This window comes from Mercurialis annua, linkage group LG8 (assembly GCF_937616625.2).
Source record: "Mercurialis annua linkage group LG8, ddMerAnnu1.2, whole genome shotgun sequence".
Taxonomy (NCBI): Eukaryota; Viridiplantae; Streptophyta; class Magnoliopsida; order Malpighiales; family Euphorbiaceae; genus Mercurialis; species Mercurialis annua.
The window spans coordinates 1827356-1854354 of record NC_065577.1 but is presented as its reverse complement, the minus strand read 5'-3'; the positions used below and the strand labels follow the sequence as shown (position 1 = coordinate 1854354).

Genomic DNA, 26999 nt, shown 5'->3' with positions numbered 1-26999 from the left:
TTTTGTTGGTAGCAAAGTGGAGATCAAGTATTTGCCACGTGTCATCCAAACTACCTTAATATCCATATCTATCACCAACTTTCAAATTTAACACACACAAGTTCATCCTTCACAATTCCAAATTTTCCACTTTAATCCCAAAACTTTAAAATGAACCTAAAATCAACAACTCAAATCCCCAATCCAATTCCCCCAAATCAAATCAAAAACAGCACCAAATTCAAAGATTTAACCACAGTTCCAACAATGGCAGACATTATATCCGCCTCAAAAGCACAAAATCTTGATCTCCAGCTCAAAACAGTGGGACCCTTCTTCAGAATTACAGCGACGAGTCGTTTGACAAAAAATGAGCTGGGTCGAGCAGAGGGGGTGATTAGGGTTTGGTTAAGAGGGAGGATTCTTCATTTGGATTCGATTAAGTTGAAAAAAGAGACGTTGGGTATGGAGAAATCGATTTATGGAATTGGTTTGTTCATTGGAGCTGTTGCTGTTCGGTATGGGTTTGATTGTGGCTGTCGAGTTGCTGAGTTGCTCGCCATTAATGACTCCGATCTTTATCATTCTAAGGTACTTTTAATATCTCGGAATATATCCGTTGTACCATGTCACTCGTGCAATAAAAATTTCAGATACGGAATTTAAACTTTACATATAATTCTTTTTTTTAGAGAACATATAGTTCTTTTTAAAATAATACTGTTTTATTGTGTTTTTTTTTAATTTGATTTATTGTATTTAAGTGTTCTGTTTTTCTGAGTCCGTGCTGCTTGGCTTCATACTCTATCGATAGTTGTTTTTAATTAATTGAAACCAAATTGTTGTTCTTGTTTGTGAGTACTATTGTTATTTTGCTGTACTTTTTGTTAAAATTATGGTTTTAAGGATCGAACCTGACCGATCGACCAGTTCAAATGGTTTGATTGAGAATCGGAATTCTATCCGATTTGATTCTTTGCTAGAAACTGAAAATATGATTACTTATGTCTAAAAACAGCAAGAACCGGAAAACTATTGAACCCATTAAACTTTAAAAACCATATTTTGTTTATTAGTTAGAGTGTTATTTATTTACTAGTTAGAATTTTGTGCTATGCAAGTGTTAAAATTTAAGGGTTATTTGCAAAAATATACTCCCTCCGTCCCAATAGAGTTGTCCACTTTGCCTTTATCACACAGTTTAAGAAAAGCAATTATTGTTTATGGATTTTATAAAATTTTCTTTACTTTTCTTGTCATACCCCTATTAATTATAGGGTCCACTTTTAATTTACTCATTAGTGGATTTTAAATAGGGATAATATAGGAAAATTAAGTGTAAAAGTTAGTTACTTTTTAAAGTGGACAAGAGTTTTGGGACAGAAAAATTTCTCAAAGTGGACAACTCTATTGGGACGGAGGGAGTATAATTTTTGTGTGCCGTGTAATTTTAATATTTAAAAGTATTGACAATTTGTGTTTTACATTGTCTAAATTGAAGTTCGTGTTAGAATTGCAAAACATTAAATTCATGATAATTTTTTTGGCAATTATCCCTAAATTTAACATGCAACTTATTCTAGAAAAAAATGTGTGTATCACATATGTTGCATAAAAATTTCATTTTAATTAGTTGAATTGGTTTAACCAGCATAAACTAATACTCATACATGTTCTGCCAACGGTTTGATTTTTAAAACACCAGCTAAAATAACAAATGAATATGGAATTATCATAATCCAAGAAATTATAACAACTAGGTGTCTGAATTAATTATTGACCAGCTTACACATTGTGTTTTGTATTTGGTAGCTTGTTAGATTCTACACAAGAATTGGGTTCAAGCCAGTGCATGAAGTGAGTGGTTCCACATTTGGAGACATGGCTCATATGTTAGTCTGGGGAGGCGTAGGAACTCGAATGGATGCTGATGTTGAAGAGCTCCTATTGAAATGGTGCACCAGGTTCAAACCGAAAGATCGTCCGAACCGTTCCTAAATTTTAATTCGTAGCATAACTGTCTCTAAACGTTTATTTAATAATTTGGTTGTCTCTGCCATTACTCATGCGCCGTTTTCGTCAATTTTAATAATGTGCCGGTGCCAATTAGAGTCGTATATGAACGTCTAAGATCACCATATGACACAATGTGGCAGAAAATATACTAGTATTTTGGTTGGCATATCACGTCGTTAAAATTGACGAAAATACTCTAAAAATAAAGGCATATACAGTCAAGTTATTAAACATAAGTTTTGAGGACAATTTGAGTATATGTTGAAGAGAAAAAAGATAGTGCAAAGACGGTTAATGTAAATTACCTTATCATAGAAGAATTATAAAATAGTTTATGACACAACGATGAAGGACGAGCTCAAATGCAAGGATTGTCGAATTTAAAGATTATCAGTTATCTTCATCAACTTCAATCAGGGAAGAATCAAAAACTTTTCTATTGAATGCTATTAACTTGAGCTTCTTTGACTGTTTGAGATCGACATGGAAGATAATATTCCGATAACCAGCAAGAGGAAAAGGCTCAAATGCACAGATTTCCAAATAGCGGTTGAAAGGGATTCGTTTCTCCGATAGATATGCAGTTCGTAATGAGGCAAAATAGAAGATTGTGAATGCTGTTCTATCAGAATTTGTCGAGATAGAATTACAAGATAAAGTCAACTTGATTCTGATCAGGATGCCGAAGATATTGGATCAATAAAACACATTGAGTATAAAGAACGGAGAAAGTTCTGATTCTGTAGATGTTCGATTTGGTTTCGAGAACTCTTGTAAAATTTTAGTTCATTTTTTTTATGTTTTATCGGGTTATCTACATAATATTTTCATGAATTATACAAATTTTATTATTTATCACGTTTTATGATAGTAAATATATATAGTAACTAACAGTTCTTAACAAATGGAATGAAAATCGGTGAAAAATGATGTTGTTTGCTAGAGTTGGCATGTCATTCACACATCAAACACAATGTTAAAAAATCTGATTTTCATATCATTAATTTTCATCAGCTTTTCAATCCGTATATCAATTTGTCGAGAAATGATAGTTGATATATATATTTATTAATTTTTATAAAACAGGATTAAATATTATCGGCAGACTAATATTTAATATTTGCTTAGAAGTAATAGAAATATTTAATAGAAAAAGGAGAGAAAAAATTAACTATTTAAATTAATTTGATAAATATCCATAATAAGTTATTTTAAAAATTATGAATAAAATAAAGAAACTACTTAAAAATATTATCTACTTTATCAAATTATAAACAATTAAATTCCACTATAATAATAAAAAAATGGCTTAATCATTTTTTAAATCCAAACCTTCATAATTTTTTAAAACAAAGGGTCAGCGCACTCCCTGAACTTGTGACACGGGGTCATCTAACCCAATTTATATTTTTTTAAACAATTAACCCATAAACTCTTCATATTTGGATCAAATAATCCCATAATTTATATTTTTATTTCAAAAAGTAGATTTAGGATAATTATATTGCAACAATTAGGGAAGTATCTAATTATTTTTTTGCATCTCTCACCTCCGATTTGTATTTTACGCGTTTTAAAAATACAATTATGGGGTTATTTGACAAAAAAATGAAGATTTTTAGGGTTAGTTGCTCAAAAAAGTATAAATTGGGTTATATGAACATGTGTCACAAGTTCAGCAGGCGCGTTGACTTTGTTCTTGTTTTTTTTTATCAATTATGACCGACGTTTTTTAATTTTTGCAATTCTAATCCAAACTTTAATTTTATTTTTTTAAATCAAAACCTTTGCATATTCTATCATTACGGCAGAATTCGAAAAATTTGTTTAACTTCTAAAAAAGTGTTAATATAAATTTTTAGTTGCAATAGATAAAAATTGAAAGTTTTGGATTTTAAAAATTAAAATTTAAAATTGTAGTCATAATTATAATTTCTTCTTTTAAATTGGACATAATTGTAAAAATTAAAAAATTTGTTCATAATTGATAAAAAACGCAAAATTTTCAATTTAAAAAATGGCTAGGCATAAAAAAATTGATACTTTTTTTTGACGATATAATTTAATTTATTAAAAATAACTTCACTATACTGTATACCAGTTTTCTCTCTTTTCATCAGAAGCCAACAGTTAACAATTCACTATCTTGCTCTCACTAAATCATGTCTCGCCGAGAACGAGACGGCCGAGTTTCCGACTCGAGACGACACCGTTCTGGCCATGACCGAGATTCCAGGTTCCAATCCTCTCTTTATTTCACTATATGCCTAGTTAATCAGTAGGGTTTTGTAAATTCTAACTGCATTTTTAATCTGACCGTTGAAATTTTTAGGTTTCTCAAATTTGTACAGATTTCATCTTCTTTGATTTAAATTTTTAAATATTTTACAAGGCTAATGCATTATTGGTTCGTTGCACTAATGACATGGCGAAATGGTGTAAATTCGCTCTTTTTATAGGTATAAAGGGTTTAACTTTAGGTATTGCAAAACCCTAATTGCAAGCCGCTTGAAATTTGGGATTTCTTGATTTTAATAGTCTTGAAAATGTGTGAAATTAGGTGTCTTTGGTTCATAATTTTTGTGTGGGATTCATTTTTAAATGAATTTAGTTGTGTTCGGAAGCGTGATAGGTTACTTTTGTCATGATTTTAGTCCTAAGAGGTCTAGAAGGGACGGGAAGCCGGAAACGGAGAGAGTTCTTAGCAGTGCTATCTTGAATGTTGAAGATGGTAACGATAAGGATCAAAAGCATAGGCGGAGGTTACATGACGTATTGCCGCTGGAGGCTGATTCCAAAGTAGAGTCTGGCGTTGTAAGTGAGGATTCGGAGAAGAAATTTGATGGGCAGCGTGAAGGAACTAAGCGGGTTCTGGGTCCAACTGATGTACCTCGGTCTCAATCTTATTTTCAGGTTTTGCTTATTGGTCTTGGTTAATTAGTTATCTAAAATTATAAATGTATATGTTTTTCGTAATTAGCTAACCTCTGACTTTTCTTGTCCTGTTATACTGTATGTAGTGCTAAATCATCAACTTGGATATTGTTTTTTGAAAAACTAATATACGTGATGCTATATTATGCTGACCTGGATTATTATTTTCCAGTGTATTTGTTATGAATTTAAATTTTTTAGCCTGAGAACTAGGATATGTTATTGAAAGAGAGTGTTTCTGTTACCTCTGATTTTGCTAACAATTTATGCTTATTTTATGTTGGGCGTTTTGATAGCTGTCATTTTATTTTAGGAATAAATTCCCTGAGGCAATGTTAAAATTATATGCCTTCTGAAAGATGTTTCTTAGCCATGGGTTTACTTTCATATGAGAAGACAATTGTTGTATTAGCCAGGAGTCAACTTGCTTAATTATTTTAACTCTGGTGTCCTGCATGAATTTTTCAAATCGGTGGGCGGACCTGAATTAAGTGCCTATATGCATCGTGGGCTAAAATTCCAATGCAGTGTTCTTCCCTCTGCATATGGAAATAGATCTAGATTAACAAATTTTCCTGATTGATCAACTGTACTGGTAGATCTTAATTACTTGATTTCCATTCAGTGTATGAAAACCTTTTTTAATGGGCTGATGTAGCGGGATTCTTGTCTGGCCCATGCCTTCGAAAGCCACCTTGTATATAACAATCTCAGGCTTGCCTGTCCATGTCTTTTAACAGCACGACGAGCGTGGTAATGCCGCGCAAGTTGGTCGAAGCTTTGGTCGGAGAGCAACAACTGGTAAGCTTCATTCATGTGTGCACTCCCTTGTTGTTTGGTTTGTTTTTTGTTCTTTTTCTTCACTACATCTGCTAGTCCATTTTCAGTTTTCAAGCTTTTCACATTACATCTTATTAGTTCAGTTAAATTCTAATACATAGTAATATTTGAAGATACAAATGATGATCCAGTTTTCAGTTGCCTTGTGCTGTTCATTTGCTTTGCCAAAATACCGTTGTCCAAATACCTGATAATGGTCTTTCAATTGTGAAGCCTTTTTCTTATTTATAATAGGTGGGAACTTTATATTTAGGGTTTAGGCTTATTTGTAAAAAAGAGTCTCACCTTTCAACTTTTTGGCGATTTAATTTAAGCATGACTTTTAAAATTTGGTATTAGATAACTGATTTTTCCTTACAAGGAGGTGCTTCAGTTAAAGGAAACTAAATTGTTTAGGGGAGAAATAGCGATTTTTCAAAATTTAGCGAATAAACATAATTTCGACCTAAACTCGGGTTATAGACTTGTAGTATTTAATGTTATATTTATTCCTTAATGAAGTTTATGGTTTTCTTTTTTTTTTTCCTTTTGAAGAGCATAGATGGAGGGATATAAAGCATGAACAAAATGAAAGGGCCATAAACAAGTCATTTAGTCGCGATCTACAGCAAAGAGATGGGAGATTACAAGCAAAGGAGGACAATAACAGTGTCTGGCGTCACGATGCGTATTTCAAAATGGAGGCCGAACCAACTCCTGTGAGGAAAAGACCTGCGTTTACAGAGAAAAAAGTCTCAGAGAATGCTGATAAAGCCGCTATCGAATCTGTGAGACCAAGTCATTCTAATCGTCCACCGGCAGGAAGTGAAAGAAGGGATGAAAGAAATCGTGATACTCGATATTCTGACCGACTTGAGAGGCCAGCGTTTGGCGACAGGAGAGAAGCGCAGAGGGGCGGGCTTAGGGAACGATATAACAGTATCGGTGGGAATTACAGCGAAAGAGAGAGATTTAATGGAAGGCAAGGTTATGGCATTGGAGGTACTAGAGCAGAAAAATGGAAACATGATATGTTTGATGAGAGTAACAAGAGTCCAACCACAAAGAATGAAGAGGATCAAATTGCAAAAGTTGAGGCACTTTTGGCTTCATAGTTTTTGCAAGGATGGCCTAGTTCTTTTTATTTGCCAATGCACCATAGTAATTTTAGACTCTGAACTATTTTGAGCACATGATTGTACTTTAATTTTGGAAAGATTGAGTGTACTCGAGACCAAAAATTAAATAAAAGGAACTTATTTGTTATTTGAAATAAATATTAGGGGTGTATTTGTCTTTTCAATTTGCATTTCTTATTTAAAAAAGTGTAATTTGAATAGTATTTAGCATAATTATGAGTCATAATCATGCTAAATATAAATTATGACATTTCCAATTCCGATTACATATCATACATGTAAATATTGGATTGGGATTGAACTTGAGAGGGTCATGTTCACGATCTACACCGTGTTCATTACAAAATGAACGGTGTAGATTAAAAAAGCACAACTTTAATCCAATTAATCTACACCGTTCATTTTATAATGAACGGTGTACATCGTGAACATAACCCCCTCAAGTTCATTTGAACTTGAGGGAATCCCAATCCATAAATATTTTTTAAAAGCTTAATGGCAAAAAAAGCCGAACTTTTATGATTTGTTGCAATTTAAATTAAACCTTCCAATTTTTGTAATAATAGCCAAATTGTATTTTTTTTGTTGCAATAACAACCAAATTTGGATTTTTTGTTGTAAATTTGGCGATCAATTTAGCTATTATTGCAATAAAAGAATTGCAATTTGGCTAATATTACAATAATTAAAAAATTTGGTTTAAATTGTAATAAGTCGTAATGATTTGGCTTTTTTTCACCATTAAACCTTTTTTAAATGCCTGAAAGTGTAATATCAATTAGGCCATATGGTAAAACCTTAGCAATGTTCCAAAATTGACAAGTCAATTTTGGAGCTATTTGATCATGAACTACAAATCAAGGGCAAAATTGATACTTGAGCCAAAAATTTGCAGCTACATCTCTTTCTGGAGGTATAACAAGAATATTAAACAAAATACTCACAATATTCTACATTGAACAAACTAACTTATCACATCAATAAAGATGAAGATCTTCAATGTCTGTTAATGCACCAACATTTCCAGCGGATTTCTTATCAGGTAAACTAACCACCAGCTGACCGCAGGCACCGCTTATGTCCTGGCCCATTTGCCTCCGAACAGTTGTCCGAATGTTGTAAACTTCCCTAAGAATTTTCTGAAATTTTAATACTTTCTCATCGCTACTAGTTTGAAATTGACTCAAACTACCGATTGGGTTGAAAGGTATCAAATTTACGACCTGATCAAAAGACAAGATCGTCAAACATTACTGTAATTAGTACAATCAACTAGCATAAAGTTACAAACAGTTGATGAAGTTGACAATTAAGCATAGAATTAGTGTTATTTTACGTTTTAGCTATTGAACAAATCAGTATAATGACAGTCAAAACGCAAGAGCCTATTATGAAACAGTGATGATGCTCTCAGCATAAAGTGTAGCTTGATCAGAATATCCATATAACTAAATCTGATAAAGTTGAAGTTTATATGACATATTGAGTAAAAAGGGTAAGCACAACCAAATAATTAAACCATACTGAAAAATTTGGTCTGATATTATATATATAGAAAAATAGAATCTCAGTTTGGTTTGGTTTTATAAGTAAAAGAAAATCAATTAAAGTTTAATATAAACCACAGAAACTGAGCCGGAGGGAAGTAGAATGTTCATGCATCATAAAGCTAAAAAAAATCATAATAATAGGAAGATGAGAAACCATAGTAATAGGAATGATGAGAAACCATAGTAATAGGAAGATGAGAAACCATAGTAATAGGAAGATGAGAAAAAGAAAAATTTAAACAATTAGAACTTCCTAGAAAAATTGAAAATCTCCATTGACAACCAGCAAGCAGTAAAAGCATTTCAGGCCTATCATAGACTAGTACATGCAGTTGGTGTAATCACTTATGTTATCAAAATCGAGGACTCCGAAAAATCGCCCAATCGTATAAATGCCTGCAATATCTTTGCACATAGCACCATCATGCATATTTCAAACGCTTAAGCTAAAATTAAAAAGCTCACCACTTGAAAAGTCTCTAGCAATTCGCTGAGCTGGTGGGCATGTTGTTCTTCATCATTTACTCCATCAAGCATAATGTACTCGATAAATATTTTCTGTTGACTGGAAAAAAAAGACACGTGAGTTAAGATGGTTAAAGCATTGTTCTAAAAATGAACCGGTGGCCGAACCGCATGGCCACCGTTTCCCGGTTCAACCTCCGGTTGAGTGAAATTATAAAAAAAAATTATTCTTTTTGGGCCTAGCTTGTATGATCTGTCCCTCCTAGAGTTTTTAGGTCGCCGGTTCAGTCCGGTTCTGCCGGTTCAATCAAGTTGGACCGGATTTTTGGTTCTTAGGAATTAGTTGGACTGGACAGCTGGCAGTCTCCTGGTTCAACCGGTTGGACCAGCTGGTCCATTCCGGTTCTTGATCACTTGGTTAAAGATATATGAATAGTCAAGTTCTACCTATTTTGCTGATATACGTGCAGAGCAGCCATAAGTTTTTCTAAAGGAAAAGCCCTAGCAGCTGGCATTATATGGCAGCGAATATCTTGAACCGGTGCATGCAATGATACTGCCAAGTTCAGACCCGGAAGATCTTTCTGAAGCTTGTTAATAGCATGAATGACTCCAACCTACAAAACTCAATTCAACCAATGTACGCGTAAGTGTTCTAACATTCATCAGAATAGAAGCGCAATCATATTTAAACCAAGGGGCTTTAGTAAGGAAGCAAATTGTTAAAACATAAGGAGACCTGAATTAGAAGAAAGACGATGAGGGGACAAGCGGACAAAGACACTTTATGCACAAGGCAAATATGCACGTACCGTTGACACTGTAACTCTTTTTGGTGACAGTTGAAATGGAGACCCCAGCATAACACGAATTGCTTCCACTAAGGCATTATAGTTATTCAATGGTTCTCCCATTCCCTGTCAAAAAAATCAAGATTATAGCATTGAAAAACTTACAGACGCATTTAGCGCCAATAAGAAGGTTAGCCGAAAAATATACCATCAATCTAATTATTTATACTTGCTACTACCATTACACGACTGTCATATACTTCATGTTCATTAACAATATTCATATTAATACAGATTCAAAACAATTTGCATACAAACATAATGAGATACATGGCATGAGATCGTATAAAATTACTGATACTACACAAAAAAAGTTGCTTATTTGCTAAGATAGACAAAATTAAGTACTTGTTGATTTGAAGTTTAGCTTATGATGTCCGTAAATGCAACAACACATGTTATCAGGAGAAAATAAAAAGGTGCATACCATGAAAACAACATTCCGTATGTTGGATAATTGGGAGGCATGGACTAATTGCTCAACAATTTCTCCTGATGATAGATTGTTTTTAAATCCCATGCTTCCTGTTGCACAAAACTTGCAACCCATTTTACAACCAACCTATAATAAAAAGAAAAGTTGAAACTAGCTCTATTTCCAGTCTGTAAATTGAAGTACATAAGCCAACAATAGCAGATAATAATGATAAATAGAATAAAGCGCCCTTTACAAATGGCGCCAAGAGCTCTAAACATTAGTTAATAGATCTACTAAATCTAAACTGCACAATTGATGAATCAATTAGAATTTGCTCAACTAGACGTTTTCGACCATAAAGTCACTTAATGGTAAACAAGTCTATACCTGGGAAGATACGCACAAAGTTGACCTTACACCCCCAGGACGAGGCTCGCCGCCATATTTCCCCAAACGAGTGTCATACCTCATGATAACAGCTTCGACAAAGGCACCATTCTAATCAGAAAGGTACAACCAGCCACATATTAGCAAAAACCAATAAGAATTACACAGCAGAAAAGCCATGTTTAGAACTATTTAACAAATATTCATGAGTTACAGTTCGCTAAATAATTCTCATTTATAAGCCAATAGGAACTGTTTTCGGAGTTGACAATGAGCATAATACACAAAATCTAACATCACTTAATATGAACATGAATTACAACTAAAAACACTCATATTTGTCCAAACTTCAAAATATTTTTTTTGCCGACAAGTATTCACTCTCCCGAGCCAAAGCCTAGGATCACTGTCAAATCCCGGGATGTGGACCGCCCGCAACAATTCCGGGCTATAACAGCCAGCAGCCCAGTCCCAACCACTCCATTTCTCACAAAGGGCGTAGCCGGGGTTTGAACTCGCGACCTTGGCGCCCACATGGCTGAGGCTTAAACCACTACCAGATTAAACCCGTGCGGACCAAACTTCAAAACTAAATGAAAACAAACTATATATAAAAAAAAAAACTAAACACAGTAAACACACACCTGAAGCTTGATAAGCAGTTTGGTGGTGACCCCATCATTGGATTCAATAACAGAGTGCACAGTGGAAGTAAAAGTTCTGAACTTTGAGTGGAGAATTGAGTATGCAGCTGAGGGCAAATTGGGTATTTCATCCCAATCACAATTAGGGTTCTTAATCACAAACCTTTTCACAATCAAATTGAAAAAGAAACAAACTTTAGCTAAATTGAAAACTACCCATTTGCATTAAAACTCAATTAATTGTATAATTAAAATATAAATAATATAAAGTTTATAAATTTATGGATAATCTTACTTCCAAATTAATGGGATGAAGTGATGACTGATGTCTGCTGATTCAAACTCTGTCCTGAGATCTTGGGCGTTGAAGATTGATCGGACGGTCATTCTTTAACGGTTAAATTGGTGGTTGCGGGGAAGACGTGGTGGCCGGAATTTTAACGATATGAATTACCTGGTTCACATAACAAAAGCAAACCGAGTCTTACCTGTCTTGAAACGACGTCGTGGCGTTTTATCTTTAAAATGAAATAAATTAAAGAAAATTATAGTTAGCTTCCAAAGAAAAAAAAAATTAAACAAATGGCCAATTCGGTTCTCAAAACTTGTCTTTCGCACAATTTATTAATGTAATATTGAACCTTCGTTTTCTATATTGCATTTATTTTGATTTTGATAATCAATAAAAAAAGTTCTAATTCTTCTCTTAAGGAATCAAGTAGCAATTTGCGCTCTCAATTTATTAATCCATAAATTAACTTTGTGGGCAGATTAGTTACGAACTTGTTAACAATGGGCAGTGACAGTGGCGGATCCAGAATTTTATTATAAGGTGGGCAAAATTGTACTAAATATTTATAAGAAAGAAAAATTTAAAAATTTAAAGTGGTCAGTGCTATAAATTTTAAGGGCGAAAAATATACTACTAACGTGTATATTCATATTTTCAAAGATTAGAAATAATAAGGTGGTCAACTGCCCACCATAAGCTCTTCCTAAGTCCGTCCCTTGGCAGTGATGTCGTTTTTCATGGTGAAAGACAAACCCAAATCTACTTAGTCTTCCCAAACCTGACAATTTTAGACACGACACAATTAAATGATACGACACAACGAAGTTAAAAAGGTTTAGATTTGATGTAAACGGTTTGGTTCATAAACGGGTCAATCCGTTTATGACACAATTAATTTCGTGTCTAATTGGATTATACACGCTTAATCCGCTAAAACACGTGTAAACATGGTTAATTACTCTCAATTCTTAATTTTTATTATTTTTTATATATGTTATGTAGTTATAATAGTATTTTTTTCAAAATATAGTAATAATTCTTTTAATATTATATTAAATAAATTTTAAAAGTATTTAAATGAATGAATGATTTAAACATGTCATTTTAAACGGGTTGATTCATTAACAAATTTTGATTAACGTGTTTGTACGTGTCGTGTAACCTGTGTAATATTTGTGTCGGGTGTTCGAGTTTTATATATCAAACTTGATTAATAATCATGTCGTGTTCGTGTTTAAACGGATCTGGCCCATTTATGACCCGTCTATACGAATTATCAGGTCTAACTCTTCCTTTAGACGAACCCAGATCTGGTTCGTCTGAACCAGATCTGCTTAGTCTTTCTTTAGGCGAACCCATATCAAGTTCATGTTGAGAAAGACGAATGATGAGTCGGAAGGTGGCGGAAAGTCTGAAAAAGGCGGCAACAAAGTCAGAGAAGGGTGCCAGCATAATCATTCAAATGTTAGATTAAATGTAAAAAAAATACCATTAATTTATATTAAATAAATGAATTATTATTATTATTATTTATTGTATTATTATTTAAATTTGTAGAGAAGAAAGTTCTTTTGTTCGAGTGAAAAAAATAATAATTTAGTATTTAAGGTACAAATAAAACTCAAAGATGTAATTTGAGCACAATATGCGATTTTACAACGTGGAAATGAATTTAAAAAGAGGTTAAGATATTGGCTTAAAATTATTTATATTCCAACCTCAAATTATTAGTGCCGAACATTGTGAACCTAAGATAATGACTGAAATCTAGTAGCAAAGGAATCTCAGAGAAGGAGTAGAAAAAAGGTATACATAATTTATAAGTTAAATAAATAAATATATGGCTTAATACATGTGCGTGTCCCTGCACTTTTCATTTTTTGCACATAAGGTCCCTACACTCCATCATATCTATTATAAAGCCCTACACTTCTGAAATCAGTCGCCCGTGGTCCCTGACACCAAGCGAGTGCTAACGCCGTTACAAACTTCCGTCCACCTATTTACATGTCAAATACAGCCCTTATGTGGCAGATGACATGGCAGAAGCGTATTTTTTTGAGTCTCCTCTTCTCCTCTCCAAACCTGACCCCTCTGAGTGTCCATTCCCTGTCCGGTCCCGTAGTGAGCTTCCAACACCAATACACGAGCTAATTATGGAAGGTAGTAGTGGCGATGGGGTTGTTCTGTGTGATTGTGGAACTCCGGCGCGAGTTCAGACCTCAACCACTGAGAAAAATCCAGGCCGGAGGTTCTATTGCTGCCCAAAACCAAATGTAAACTTTTATTTTTGGTTTATTTTGATCTCAGTGTTAAATTGGGGTTGTTATTATTTAGGGTTGTTGTTACTTTAGGGTTGTTATTAGTTTAGGGTTTTGAGCTCAGTGTAAAATTAGGGTTGTCATAAATTAGGGTTTTTATTGCAAATTAGGGTTTGTACATTGCTGATTTTTGTACATTACTGATTTGGTTGTTATTAGTTTAGGGTTTTGAGCTCAGTGTAAAATTAGGGTTGTCATAAATTAGGGTTTTTATTGCAAATTAGGGTTTGTACATTGCTGATTTTTGTACATTACTGATTTGGTTGTGTCATATGCATCTATGATACTTGATTGCAGAATCCAGATTGTAAGTTCTTTCAGTGGATTGACAAAGGTTTAGATGGCTACGCACATACGGTGGTCACTAACTTGAAGATGGAGGTGACTCATTTGCAAAACGAACGTAATGCAGTTCTTCTACAAGCTGGTGAAGTCAGAGCTCATTTGGCAGCTAAGGTGTTGGAGAATAGTTCACTGAAGGGAGAAGTTGATGCCCTAAAAGAGATTGTTGACATGTACAAACATGAGAACCAAATTCTGAAGGAAGAAATGGGGCTGGAAATGATGGAGGTGGAGACATTGAAGGAGAGGATTGAGGAAGTGCAGTTGCACCATGCACAAGCTAAGAAAATCAAAACAAAGCTGACCTATGGATTGTATGGATGTGGGGTAGTTACTGCTGGGGCAGTTCTTTATGCATTATATCGCTAGGCCTTGATCTTTAAGCTGGGGCAGTTCTAGTTTCATTTTGGTAGCTAATGTATTGTATTTTGTGAAACTGCTCTTATTTTGCTAGGATTTGTAAGACTGTTGATGTTCTCTTTTTGCTAACATTTGTAAGAATATTGATGTCATTGCAATGGTAATCTTATTCTAGTGTTAATTTGAATTGGTATATTGTTAGTATGTTTGCTTGACTTTTGCATGAAAAAGGGCCCTTTGATTTTGCAATAGAAATGCATGAAAATGACCTATAGTTTTGCAAGTATTCTGCATTGAAAATGACCTGTAAATATGAACTTGTTTAGCTTGAAAAACACCTGCATTGCACAACAGAAGGTTGCTTTCTATTGAACTTTAATAATACACATGTATTGCACAAAAATATAGCTTTTACTGAAAGGGTAAAGTAATTACATTGTTTAGATCCTTTCTATACAAAAAGTGTTTTCAAAAGCAAATCAATGCTTTACTAAGGGCCATATGGAAATGTTATCAACACATTTCACAAAAGTTATCAACAAGGGCATTTAAAACACTGCCCTATACCAAAAACACTGCCCTATACCAAAAACACTGCCCTATACAAAAACTGTCCAAAAAAATAAACACTGCCCAGTACCAAAAATTTCCCTACTAGAAACAAAAGATGCTTCCCATTCATTGAGTTTGCCTTATCCTCGACCTTAGCTTTGCACGTGCAGCAACAGTGGTGGAGGCATCTACCTGCAACCAAACAAATAAATGACATATTAAATATTGCATCTAACCCAATTATGCCTATCTCAACCAAATACAAACAGAAACTTACACCTCAACCAAACCATCAAGTGTAATGAAAATATTAAACTTACAGAAGGTTGATTCCTTTTTCTTTTTCTGCTTGTGTTTTGCTGTGAAGGTGTTGCCTCTGGTTGGCTTGCCTGTGGTTGCTTCTTCTTATTCTGCCTTGGCTTATACTGAAACCATAAACAAAAAGTTATCAAATAGTTTAACAATCAATCTTATATAAGCTGAGTGTTTGAGAATTACCTGAGTGTTTGTTCCTTTTTGAGGGCAGCTCCTGTAATTATGTCCAGTTCCCTTGCATATTCCACATGTCATAACTCTCCCATGAAGTGAAAGCTTGGCTTTCTTCTTTACTTCAAATGGTTCTTTTCGCCTATTCTTTTTGGGTCTTCCAGGTAGTTTTTTGAAGGGTGGTGGCTCTATTGTTCCCTTCTCACTCTGAAGCCAGTGCTGCTTTCCAGGAACTGGCTGGATGGTATAAGCATAAGCTTTCATATATGTGTCTCTGCTGTAATAAGCATGTACATAGGCCTCTGGATTGCCACGCTTGGCATATATAGCAGTGACACTATGCTTGCAAGGGATCCCAGTCAAGTCCCATTCCTTGCAAGTGCAGGTCCTCTTGACAAGGTCCACTGTATGCTTGTTCCTTCTATCTTGAAGCCATGCCACCTCAAATCCATCATCCCCATTACATTCCACCTCCCACTCAAAGGACAGTAGCTTATTCTTTTCAATAACTTGTAGGGCTCTTGGTGAAATATCTGAAATCCAGCCCCTTATGGAATCTCTCTTGTTCCACAACCTGTTCATCACCTTGATCCTTATATCCTCCAGCATACTAATAATAGACTTACACCTAGGCTCCAAAATCCAACCATTAAATGTCTCTGCTAGGTTGTTATCAACCACATCACATTTAATTGATGTGTCAAAGTACACCTTGCACCATGTCTCAATGTCATAACTTAAAGCATCCTTTGCTATATCCTTCCCTAAAGTCCCTAGGTGTTTAAGTCTGACTTTCAAATCTGATCCTATAGTTGCTTTTGCACAACTCCAAAATTCCTTCTTTCTCTCATCACCCCTCCATTTTTTGGCCCAGTTAGCATATACATGCCTGGCACATCTTCTGTGTTCTGCCTTGGGTAGTATGTCTTTCAAAGCACTTTCAAGACCCTGCACATACAGAAACAGAAGAATACAACATTTCAGTCCAAACACTTGCCACAATCACAAAGCACATACAAAACAGAAGGTAGCAAAACAATATCATACCTTTTGCATATCTGATATGACTGCAAATCCTTCTCCATCTTCAAGTTCTAGATCATATTGAATCATCCTCATAAACCAACTCCAGTTGTCTTTGTTCTCAACCAACACCACTCCCCAAGCTATTGGAAACATTTGGTTGTTTCCATCTCTACCCACAGCTATCAGTAACTGCCCTTTACAAATCCCCTTTAAAAAACACCCATCTATGCCTATTACTTTCCTACAACCCTGAAGCCACCCCTTTTTGCAGGCAGCAAAGCACACATAAAACCTATGGAATTCTTGTTTTCCCTCAGGGTTTTCAGAAGTGGATTTGACAAAACAATGTGTGCCTGGGTTGGTATGGCAGATAATCTCAGCATAGTCATTTAGCATGGCATATTCCTCCCTATAAAAACCCATCAATTCAGCTATAATTTTGGTCTTTGCATGCCTACACACATTCAAACTAACACTCTGCTTTAGTTCACTCCTGACAATGGACCTAAAGTCACTAAGTTTGATATAGTGTTGGTTGGTCACCATGGTCTTGTACCTCTTAGCTAAGAAATTACTGTCACAAAATGACACTCTATTGCTTCTAGTACATCTATGGTCAGGTTTGTAGGTCTTAATGGTCCAGTTGTGGTCTGCATTATGAGGGCTTACTTGTATCAACCATGGACAGCCAACAATGCATTTAGCCCTCACTCTTTGTTGATCATTCTTCACATAACTAATGCACATCCCTTTCATCACTGCATACCTGGCTATTGCATCTCTAACCTCAGCTAAGTTACTGAAAAACATGCCTACTGCAAACTGAGGAATTTCAGTAGTGGTATCAAACTGCACCCGTATACTCACCTCCCTCTGTGAGTCATCACCATACTCATCTTCATTCTCACTAAACTGGCTACCTACATCAGAACTACTGTAATACACACTCTCATTCTCATAAGTTAAGTCTGCCGAGTCACTATCTCCCTCTTCATCCCCAGCCACCTCTGTCCTAGGTTCAGGTACCTCCCTTTCACCCTCACCCTCATCCATAACCCCAGAATCCTCATCAATCTGATCCCCAGCCACCTCATCAATGTTATCCCCAGCCACCTCATCAATGTTATCTCCAGCACCTAGTACATCAATGTCATCCCCTGCCCTAGCATTTGCCAAACCTGCTAAATCCTGCCTAGATTCTAAGACATTTTTCCTAGCCTCCTGTAATTCTACCTCATCATCATCACTATGATCTTCTATATCTATGCAAATATCATCAAAAGTCAAGTCTTCCCCAAGATCTATTACCTGTGCAGCTTGCACACTGCCACTAGCTTCACAACCCCCCTCTCTGCTAGATTGTATGCCCTGAGAATCTAATATTTTTGAATAATCAACATAGACAAAAAATTTGTTCTCTTTGTTGTCTAGAAGCAGTTTCCAAAAGGGAAGGACACATCTGTCATTCTCAAATTTTGTAAACTCTATCCTATCAGATTTCAAATATAAATCCCCCTTTTCTATCTCAAAGTAATGCAGATATGACAGTATGTTAAAATATGAAAGTTTGTCTAAGCTAAACATGGGATCACCTATCTCCTGAATCCCTCCCACATAAGCTAAAGTACCCTCATTCATCTGTATTCTACCCCCATAAAATAAAATCATTTGGACAATCTTTGCCTCCAACCTGTCATTACCTAGATAGACAAACAAATAATATAAATACAAGCTCAAACACAGGAGCAAAAATGTAACCATAACAGACTAAAATGGCAGACAAAAATGAAAACAAACACAAACATTGCATACTTTAACTTACAAAAAGCAGACAAAAAAGGCAGATAAAAATTGGTCTCATACAACCACTAATGCATACTTTAGCAACAGAAATGGGGACCAGCAATAAGAGCAAAGAAAATATAAAAATATTAACCTAGGTGATGTCAATTGGGACCAGCAATAATAGCAATAAAAATCTAAAAAATTAACCTAGCAGACAACAATGGGGACCACCTATAAGAATCAAAGAAAATCTAAACAATTAACCTAACACACAGCAATGGGGACCATTTGCATAACAAGCATTTCGCAGGTTACAAATTAACCTAAGAATCAGAAAAATTTAACCCATTCACATTTAACCTAACAACCAGCAAATAATCAAAATACAAAAACCCAACAACCCAAACGCTTTCAATTGCGAAAACTAACCTGGTGCGACCTCAATAACGTTTCCTTTGTCCTTTTCTTTTCCAGAAATCGCAGTAACTTTTTTCCTTGCACTCTTTTTTTTCATCTTCACGTCGATTAGGGTTCTTCTATTGCTAACTGTTTATCAATTTCCTTGCAACCTTCACCAGCAAATGAATCTTCAATTTTGTTTTTCTTCAGGGTGAGGGTTAGATTTAGGGGAAATCAGTTTCTATCTAAGATGAATTAGGGCAAAATCTAAACAATTAATTTTGTTTTTCACTTGAAGCGTTTTTCACTTTGGGTTAAATGAGATAGCTGATGTGCCTAAGTGATGTGGCAACTGTATGATGAGGTGGACGAATGGGTTTGCTTAAGATTCGCAGATAACAGTCCGTGAAAGACACTCGCCATCTTCTGTTAACTGAGGGACCACGGGCGACTGATTTCAGAAGTGTAGGGCTTTATAATAGATATGCTGGAGTGTAGGGACCTTATGTGCAAAAAATGAAAAGTGCAGGGACACGCACATGTATTAAGCCTAAATATATATATAAAACTTTTAAAATTATTCAAAAAGAATATATAAATTTATTTATTATTTTAGCTGCTTGAACTCCCATATTTTTTGAATGTTACAGAAAATCCTTTTTAATTTTTTGGAAAGAGAATGAAGCCCTTTTAATTTTAATATTTTTACATTTAATACCTCACATTTTCCGCCAAGAGAATACAGGAAGAATTAATTCAATTAGTTACACAAACATAAAACTAGAAATCAGTAATTAGTTGAATACAAATTGTACAATCTAAGAATACGAAATAAAAATAAATCATTAATGAACCAGCAAATGAGCTCGACTTCCATAGCTTACAGCTCGGTACGTCTCTAGCAATTTGCCATGTTGTTCTTCATCATTTCCTCTACCAACCATTAGATATATCTATACAACACAAGTTTCCCGCTGAGTTAAAGTTTAGATAAATTATAATGAAGAACAACCCGAAAAATTAGTCGTCTACGAAAACATCAACTTGAAATTCGGAGAAAAAAGTTCATACATGCATTAAAGGATGTGCTGATGCTGCCACTGGAATGCAAAGATCATCAATGGTCCCCGCTTATTTTGCAGGAAAACTTGTTAAATCTATATTTTTGAGTTTTGTTTTCGCTCTCCAGAAACCGCTTGAAACTCCAAAACTTATAATTTATAACCTATTATTCTGAAAAAATATCATTTCGTTTTTTTTCCGTCTATGGTGCAGCTTAGGTCCCAACAGACAGGACATTACATTCTGCTCTATTGAAATCATTTTGAATGTCTAACACATCGATGATTTTTATGGAAAACACATTTAGAAATAAAAATTAATTAATCATTGATCGTGTTAAATGTTGAATAAAAAAAAGAGATTACCTTGATATATAAAGGAAAGCTTGCCTATCGTTTGATTTGTTTAAAATATGAGGAGCTAAACTTGCATACATATGTCATCACACACAAATTTGCAGTTTATAACTTGTGATCCAAGTTAGCTAGAGTCAAAAACCAAAAATCTATTTTGTAAAAGATTAGGAAAATGTAAAAAGGAAAAGAAACATTTTAGGCTTTCAAAATGTCTAATCGATCTATGTAGTCTGAAAAGTTCTAACTTTAAGAAAAGTACATGATAAAATTTGAAACCTATTTATAGAAAGATATTAAAATTTAGGGAGTATGAACACTTCATTCGATTAACGTATTTTTTTAAATTAAATTAATAACACTATGTTACTATCCACGTAGGAAACTTTAAATAATACCATGACATTTGCATGGAAAAGTGAGTATGTTGCTAAGAGCAATTATATTTAGATTTCAGTGGCAATTTGCTCTCCCAATTTACAATATATTTTAACTTATTGATCATTTTAGTTTTAAACTTGGCTTTTTATCAATTTATCCGATTTTTACACTTGATCCGGCTCGTGTGGCTCACGTCTTATGATCATTTTATGCTAAAATGTGGTAAATAGATAGAAAAAACAAGTTTATGATTAAATTGACCGTAAAGTTAAAATATGTGCTAATGGACATCACTTGCAAGATGAGGGAGAAAATAAAATAGCCACTTAAGTCATTATATTTAGCTAAAAGCATGTGAAAAGAAGAAAAGTGAAGGATTAGTTTAATTACCTGATTTGAATTACTCTGGATATTATTGTTGTTGCAGACTATAACAAACTCTGATTTCAAGCTTTAGTGATGTGTTCTGTGTTAAAGTGGGAAATCCCACATTGGTTGTGTGTGTGAGTGGACATGTGTTTATATATTAGTTGGGCACCTCCACTTAATACCAATTGGTTTTAAGATGGAATCTAACATGGTATCAGAGCCTTGTCCATTCACACAATTTGAGTTTGGCCCGGCCCACGTGAGATTTACGTGAGGGGCAACTTTGTTGCTCGGCCCGTACACGCTACGCGTGAGGGGGAGTGTTAAAGTGGGAAATCCCACATTGGTTGTGTGTGTGAGTGGACATGTGTTTATATATTAGTTGGGCACCTCCACTTAATACCAATTGGTTTTAAGATGGAATCTAACATTCTGGAGGATGTAATTTGGCAATTTCTTCAACTATGGACATGACCATATGCCCAAAAACCGTAAAGATGACATTACTTTTACAGCATCATCTTGGTCACTCCACTCTTCCCATTCTTGAATCAATTGGAACTCCAAGTCCATCAACTTGGGGAATGCAGTAGAAATATCAATATGATCCAACCCCAAAAATTCAACTCCAACTCTTTTTAAACTGCGGAATTTCCACAAGCGAAGGGATTCGAGCCAAGGTAATGTTCCTAATGGAGGAAAGTTCGCACAGTTACTCCATCTACCGGGGTTAACCTTCCGAAGACTAGTCATCAACACAATTCAACTCGGATGTCCATAAATTTTATTGGTGCCCAAGTAATCCCATATATTGTTGAAGATTTTAACTTTGTTGATGGTTCTAAAGCTTCTAACAATTCTTCATCTTGCTGTTTCCTCCACTCTACTCCGTATCTTTCGTCGCTAAAATATATCTGCAAATCAGTGAGATACTTTTTGTCCTTTTACTCCGCTTGTTTCGCATCCTCCATGTCCACTTCAGCCACATGTTGTCTTCTCCATTTATGGCCAAATTTCCACAAAGTTGATTCAGCTTTTTAACTTCTCTAAGAACAAATGCTGCTGCCGCTCCTTGTTCATTGCTGCAAATGTTGACTATGCATAATTTTTGCAAACCACTTAAAGGAAGTCTCATCACTATTTAGGTACCTCAAATTAATAAGTTTCCCCATCCCTTCAGGTAAGCATTTCATTTCACACGACTCTACATCTATGGTTTGCAAATTATGTAATTTGCATACTGTTTCAGGAAGCTCCTTCAGTTCTTTATTTCGAGACACGTCAAGCTGCCTCAAATGAATCAATTTACTTATATTAGAGGGGATTTCTCTAATGTCACAACCACTTAAGCTTAAGGATCTCAAACAAGTCAGTTCATTGAATATCTTAGGTAAGGCTAATCTAATCATCGTACCATTTCCGGACAAAAAAATGTGACTGTGTAACCTTCTTAGATTGTAAAATGAACTAGGAAAACTGACGTCCGGACCAAGTGTAATGCCTACATGACGTACTTCATTAATTGCATGTTTTTGCTAATGAAAATTAATAATACTATGTCACTTTTTACATAGAAAACTTTAATTTGTACAATGAACTTTGCTTGGAAAAGTGAGTATGCAGCTAAGAGAAAATTAAATTTAGACTTAAGTGGTAATTTGCTATCTCGATTTGCAAGTGATTGTCAATTATCATATATTTTAACTTTATGTTCAAATTTCTCCCAAACTTGGTTTTTAATCAATTTATCCTATTTCTACACCTGATTCGGCTCGTGTGGCTCACATTTTATGATAATATTATGCTAAAATAAGGCAAATAGATAAAATAAAACCAAGTGTATGACTAACTTGACCATAGAATTAAGATATGTGCTAATTGATTATCGTTTGCGTTGAGGGGGTAAATTATCACTTAAGTCATTATATTTAGCAAAAAGCATGAGAAAAAAAAAAGATAAGTTTAATTACCTTATTTGAATTACTCTGGATATGTCTACTACCACTCGAACCCTGATGTGTTTTCCCCATGCCACAATATCCTGCTAACGAATCTCCAGGACCACACCGGCCTTCTCCGCAATCTTAGTGACGCTTTCTCTATGTCGACAGTTGAGAGGGACATTAAACAACCTGACCCAGAATGGAGATGAATCAACTTTACGTCGGACAATTGTTCGTCCCCCTTCACTTCAGCTAGGACAATTAACTGGCGATCATAATGCCGAGGGGCATCCCTTAATACCTTATTCTTGTTAAACCCACTGTTAATCCTCCATGCCCCAGCCATGCCCCAGTCATGGCTCTGTGAAGAGCCTTAATATTGAATGGCTTCCCACATAGTAATCGACCCACACTGCACCGTTTAAACTTCAACTCAGATGCTTGTATCTGCTCTTTACCTCCCAGTTCCACAACATCCGGCTCTTCCTCTGTCAAGGAGAACTTCCTTCATAAACTTTCGAGGTCTTTCTCCATTGCTTTTTTCACACCACCTCACCACGACTTCTGAAAAGTCAGAGTCAATCCATCACCAAAGGAAGGAGAGGACAAATCGATTGAAAAACGAAGTGAAGTCCACTAAGGGAAAAAGAAATGATCTTAATTAGGAGCGTCCACTAAGAGGGAAAAAAACCTTATTATCCTTAATATCAATATTCAGTGCAGTTTTTTGGAGGATATAATTTGGCAATTTCTTCAACTTTGGACATGACCAAATGGCCAAAAACCTTAAAGATGGCATTATTTTTGCAGCATTATCACCCACATCTTGGTCACTCCACTCTTCCCATTCTTCAATCAATTGGAACTGCAAGTCTATCAACTTGGGGAATGCAGTAGAAATGTCAAGATGATCCAACCCCAAAAATTCAATTCCAACTTTTTTTAAACTGTAGAATTTCAACAAGCGAAGGGATTCGAGCCAAGGTAATGCTCCGAATGGAGGAAAATTCTCACAATTTCGCCATCTACCGAGGTTAATCTTTCGAAGACTTGACATCGAAGTAATCCAATTCGGATGCCCGCATGTTTTATTGGTGCCCAAGTAATCCGATATTGTTAAAGATTTTAACTTTGTTGATGGTTCTAAAGCTTCTAACAATTCTTCATCTTGCTGTTTCCTCCACTCTACTCCGTATATTTCGTCGCTAAAATATATCTTCAAATCAGTGAGATTCTTTTTATTCTTTAACTCTGCTTGTTTCGCATCCTCCACGTCCACTTCAGCCACATGTTGTCTTCTCCATTCTATGGTCAAACTTCCACCAAGTTGATTCAGTGTTTTAATATCTCTAAGAATGAATGCAGCTTCTCCCTGTTCATTGTTGCAAATGTTGACCATGCATAACTTTTGCAAACCACTTAATCTTCCGATTCCTTTCGGCAACGAAAAGGAAGTCTGATCATTATTCAGGTACCTTAAATTAATAAGTTTCCCCATCCCTTCGGGTAAGCATTTTAGATTTTCACAAGAGACTACATCTATGGTTTGCAAATTATATAATTGGCATACTGTTTCAGGCAACTCCTTCAATTTGTTATTCCTAGACACGTCAAGCTGCCTCAAATGAATCAATTTACTTATATTAGAGGGGATTTCTCTAATGTCACAACCACTTAAGCTTAAGGATCTCAAACAAGTCAGTTCATTGAATATCTTAGGTAAGGCTACTCCAATCATTGTACCATTTCCCCATAAAAAAATGAGACTGTGTAACCTTCTTAGATTGTAAAATGAACTAGGAAAACTAACATCCGGACCAAGTCTAATGCTTACATGACGTACTTCTATAGGATTAAAATCTATCATTCGCTGCTCTATTTCATTATTTAGCACCTCTATGCTACAACATTCATTTTTCATGAGCGATTGAGCAAAATCGTGCACTAAGTCATGCATCTTAAAAACGTAGCGGTTGTTAATCTTCACTAGATCTTGGAAGAAAGACCGCATAACTAGAATTTAAAAATACTCATCACCAATCATCTCCATACTTTTGCTTTTTGTTGCCTTAAGATAACCTTGACTTATCCACTTTTCAATTAGTTTATCTGTGCTCATAAGATGATCCTTAGGGAAAATGACACAATACAAGAAACATTGTTTCAATGAAGAGGGTAAGTCGTTATAACTTAAAAACAATGGAGCAAAAACATCTCTTTCCATTTCCTCTATTTCCCACAAATCACTATCCAAGACTCTTTGCCACTCGTCTACAGAGTCTTTAAAGCGCAAAAGACCTCCTATTGTTTTTACAGCAAGTGGTAAGCCCTTGCACCTATTTACAATGTTTCTACCAATTTCTACTAGACTCCTGTTGTGCTCTAAGTCATCGGTCCTTTCAGAAAATACGACTTCACAAAATATTGACCAACAATCCTCATCTGACAACAATCCTAGGCGGATTATGTTTCTACAGCCCATAATCCTAGCAACATTTTCCTTACGTGAGGTTACTAAAATTTTACTTCCTATGGAACCACATTTAAGGAAATGTTCTACTTGTCCCCACTTTCGACTGTCTTCGTTCCACACATCATCTAGAACAAGTAAAAACTTTTTTTCTGAAAATACATTGTTGAATTTGTTCTACAATGTTTTGCAATTCAACAATATTTGGAGCAATTCCTTTAAGAGATTCAAGGATTGCCTTTGCAATTCTGATCTCATCAAAGGGATCCGAGACACAAACCCATAATTTTATATCAAAATGGGATGTCACTTGTTTATCATTATAAACTAGTTTGGCGAGAGTTGTTTTGCCAATCCCTCCCATCCCTACTACAGAGATGATATGAGGGTTCTGCTTACTACTGTCTGCCAACAGCAAGTTAAACACTGCCTTCTCATCCTGCTCTCTATGTTTCATCTCTGGTATATTGATAACAGAGGTAGTCACTGCTCGTTCAATATTCTCAATCCTTTTTATCAAAGAAAAGCTATATTTATCTTTCTCTTTTGCAATTACATCTAAACTTTCATTCAGCTCTGTGATTTTCACAGCAATGTCATGGCGAAAACCAACTTCGCGAAAGCAAAAGCAAAAGGATAGGATAAAAGGCCATACCTTAATCCTTTTCGACTTAGAAGCGTATTCATATTCATCTCCCTCAATTTTTGATTTCAAAATTTCAAAGCTCCACTCATCCAGCACATCATCAATGTCATACGATATGTTTTTCAGCCTGCGGAGCCAAAGTTTAACAGTTTCCTCCTTCAACTGCCTTTTCTCTGCATCAACAAGAACAGCTTGGATCGACTGTAGATTGTCGGTGAGCAATTTGACCTCGTTCTTGACGCCAACAACAAGCTTGACTTTTTGTTCTATCTCACCAGCAATGGCTGCAGTCAGCATATCTAATGCTTTGGAAACAAAAAAATCAGTCATATTGAAAGCAATGATCAGTGATCGCAGAAAACGAAATAAATGAAAATATATATCAAAGGGTAGTTTTTTTATGGTGATATTAATTCAGACAATAGCATACATATTTATAATGCTTGAAAGCTATGGCATGTTTTCATCACTCAGTGTCAAAGAAAAGAATAACATTACTTGACTGTCAAGAAAACAATTCTTGATACCAAAGTTAAAGATAAATTTTGACAAAGTTAAAGAAAATTGTCGAGAACATAATATAACTTGATGTAGAAGACATATAAAATGACAATGATTAGCTAAGGGGCATTTTATCAAACAGTTGGAGTGCAACTTTAAAGGCTTCTCATCAATTTTGCAAATTTAACCATCAGTAAGGTAGAGTAGACAATAAATACCTGCCTGTTACTGATAATGTTAAACACAGTCAAATATCACCAGAAAAAAAATTAGTTTAGCCTAATTTAAACAGAATATGTAATATTTTTAAAATTATTTAAAGTAGTCAAGAAAATGATGATAAGAACTTGGCTTTGATAAGCCAAAATAAAACTAATCCAGTTTACTTTTTTAACTGAGTTTTTTTTAATTGAAATATAATTATAAAAAGGGTTTCAATGCACCAATAATCACCAACTTTCGCGTGTTTTTGCTATTTAACATAATTTTTTAATTCTGGCAAAAAATAC

General features: G+C 35.0%; 7 protein-coding genes across 7 annotated transcripts; 3 read left to right on the top strand and 4 right to left on the bottom strand.

Moving 5' to 3' along the window:
* Positions 1–80: 80 nt before the first annotated feature.
* LOC126660347 (uncharacterized) lies at positions 81–2870 on the top strand. The gene is made up of 2 exons (XM_050353808.2): positions 81–570; positions 1792–2870. The coding sequence occupies exons 1-2, from the start codon at positions 151–153 to the stop codon at positions 1975–1977; spliced, it is 606 nt and encodes a 201-aa protein (XP_050209765.1). The 5' UTR covers positions 81–150; the 3' UTR covers positions 1978–2870.
* A 1209-nt stretch (positions 2871–4079) lies between these two features.
* On the top strand, positions 4080–7025 carry LOC126660341 (uncharacterized). The gene is made up of 4 exons (XM_050353802.2): positions 4080–4231; positions 4650–4908; positions 5670–5730; positions 6304–7025. Exons 1-4 carry the CDS (start codon positions 4158–4160, stop codon positions 6861–6863), a joined length of 954 nt encoding a protein of 317 aa, XP_050209759.1. The 5' UTR covers positions 4080–4157; the 3' UTR covers positions 6864–7025.
* Positions 7026–7738: 713 nt separating this feature from the next.
* Positions 7739–11694, bottom strand: LOC126660340 (uncharacterized). The gene is made up of 8 exons (XM_050353801.2): positions 11498–11694; positions 11203–11365; positions 10559–10669; positions 10181–10315; positions 9715–9819; positions 9350–9519; positions 8903–9002; positions 7739–8110 (listed from the first exon to the last, which is right to left on the bottom strand). The coding sequence occupies exons 1-8, from the start codon at positions 11587–11589 to the stop codon at positions 7865–7867; spliced, it is 1122 nt and encodes a 373-aa protein (XP_050209758.1). The 5' UTR covers positions 11590–11694; the 3' UTR covers positions 7739–7864.
* A 95-nt stretch (positions 11695–11789) lies between these two features.
* On the top strand, positions 11790–14698 carry LOC126660345 (uncharacterized). The gene is made up of 2 exons (XM_056103958.1): positions 11790–12034; positions 14113–14698. Exon 2 carries the CDS (start codon positions 14191–14193, stop codon positions 14524–14526), a length of 336 nt encoding a protein of 111 aa, XP_055959933.1. The 5' UTR covers positions 11790–12034; positions 14113–14190; the 3' UTR covers positions 14527–14698.
* A 211-nt stretch (positions 14699–14909) lies between these two features.
* On the bottom strand, positions 14910–19424 carry LOC126660335 (uncharacterized). The gene is made up of 4 exons (XM_050353792.2): positions 16603–19424; positions 15568–16503; positions 15390–15494; positions 14910–15261 (listed from the first exon to the last, which is right to left on the bottom strand). Exons 1-4 carry the CDS (start codon positions 18340–18342, stop codon positions 15196–15198), a joined length of 2847 nt encoding a protein of 948 aa, XP_050209749.2. The 5' UTR covers positions 18343–19424; the 3' UTR covers positions 14910–15195.
* Positions 19425–20863: 1439 nt separating this feature from the next.
* Positions 20864–26697, bottom strand: LOC126660351 (putative disease resistance protein RGA3). Its single transcript, XM_056103959.1, is given in 2 exon segments — positions 20864–25465; positions 25467–26697. Coding segments are annotated over 2 exon segments (1425 nt in total). The 5' UTR covers positions 26320–26697; the 3' UTR covers positions 20864–24893.
* Positions 21683–24884, bottom strand: LOC126660344 (putative disease resistance protein At3g14460). Its single transcript, XM_056103976.1, has 7 exons — positions 23565–24884; positions 23430–23509; positions 23175–23378; positions 22980–23062; positions 22080–22431; positions 21917–22012; positions 21683–21833 (listed from the first exon to the last, which is right to left on the bottom strand). Exons 1-7 carry the CDS (start codon positions 24882–24884, stop codon positions 21683–21685), a joined length of 2286 nt encoding a protein of 761 aa, XP_055959951.1.
* Positions 26698–26999: the final 302 nt, after the last annotated feature.

Excerpts from the sequence above, each read along its gene's own strand:
- LOC126660347 (XM_050353808.2), top strand. The coding sequence starts at position 151 with ATGAACCTAAAATCAACAACTCAAATCCCCAATCCAATTCCCCCAAAT. Across the intron at positions 571-1,791 it reads CCGATCTTTATCATTCTAAG|CTTGTTAGATTCTACACAAG; the intron begins GTACTTTTAATA and ends TGTATTTGGTAG.
- LOC126660345 (XM_056103958.1), top strand. The coding sequence starts at position 14,191 with ATGGAGGTGACTCATTTGCAAAACGAACGTAATGCAGTTCTTCTACAA.
- LOC126660344 (XM_056103976.1), bottom strand. The coding sequence starts at position 24,884 with ATGCGGTCTTTCTTCCAAGATCTAGTGAAGATTAACAACCGCTACGTT. Across the intron at positions 22,013-22,079 it reads GGGAAACTTATTAATTTGAG|CAATGAACAAGGAGCGGCAG; the intron begins GTACCTAAATAG and ends CAACATTTGCAG. Across the intron at positions 21,834-21,916 it reads ATAAATGGAGAAGACAACAT|CGACGAAAGATACGGAGTAG; the intron begins GTGGCTGAAGTG and ends GATATATTTTAG.
- LOC126660335 (XM_050353792.2), bottom strand. The coding sequence starts at position 18,342 with ATGGTTACATTTTTGCTCCTGTGTTTGAGCTTGTATTTATATTATTTG. Across the intron at positions 16,504-16,602 it reads TCATATCAGATATGCAAAAG|GGTCTTGAAAGTGCTTTGAA; the intron begins GTATGATATTGT and ends CTGTATGTGCAG. Across the intron at positions 15,495-15,567 it reads AAAAAGGAACAAACACTCAG|TATAAGCCAAGGCAGAATAA; the intron begins GTAATTCTCAAA and ends TTATGGTTTCAG.
- LOC126660340 (XM_050353801.2), bottom strand. The coding sequence starts at position 11,589 with ATGACCGTCCGATCAATCTTCAACGCCCAAGATCTCAGGACAGAGTTT. Across the intron at positions 11,366-11,497 it reads TTCATCCCATTAATTTGGAA|GTTTGTGATTAAGAACCCTA; the intron begins GTAAGATTATCC and ends GATTGTGAAAAG. Across the intron at positions 10,670-11,202 it reads AACTGCTTATCAAGCTTCAG|AATGGTGCCTTTGTCGAAGC; the intron begins GTGTGTGTTTAC and ends CTTTCTGATTAG.
- LOC126660341 (XM_050353802.2), top strand. The coding sequence starts at position 4,158 with ATGTCTCGCCGAGAACGAGACGGCCGAGTTTCCGACTCGAGACGACAC. Across the intron at positions 4,232-4,649 it reads GGCCATGACCGAGATTCCAG|TCCTAAGAGGTCTAGAAGGG; the intron begins GTTCCAATCCTC and ends TCATGATTTTAG. Across the intron at positions 5,731-6,303 it reads TGGTCGGAGAGCAACAACTG|AGCATAGATGGAGGGATATA; the intron begins GTAAGCTTCATT and ends TTCCTTTTGAAG.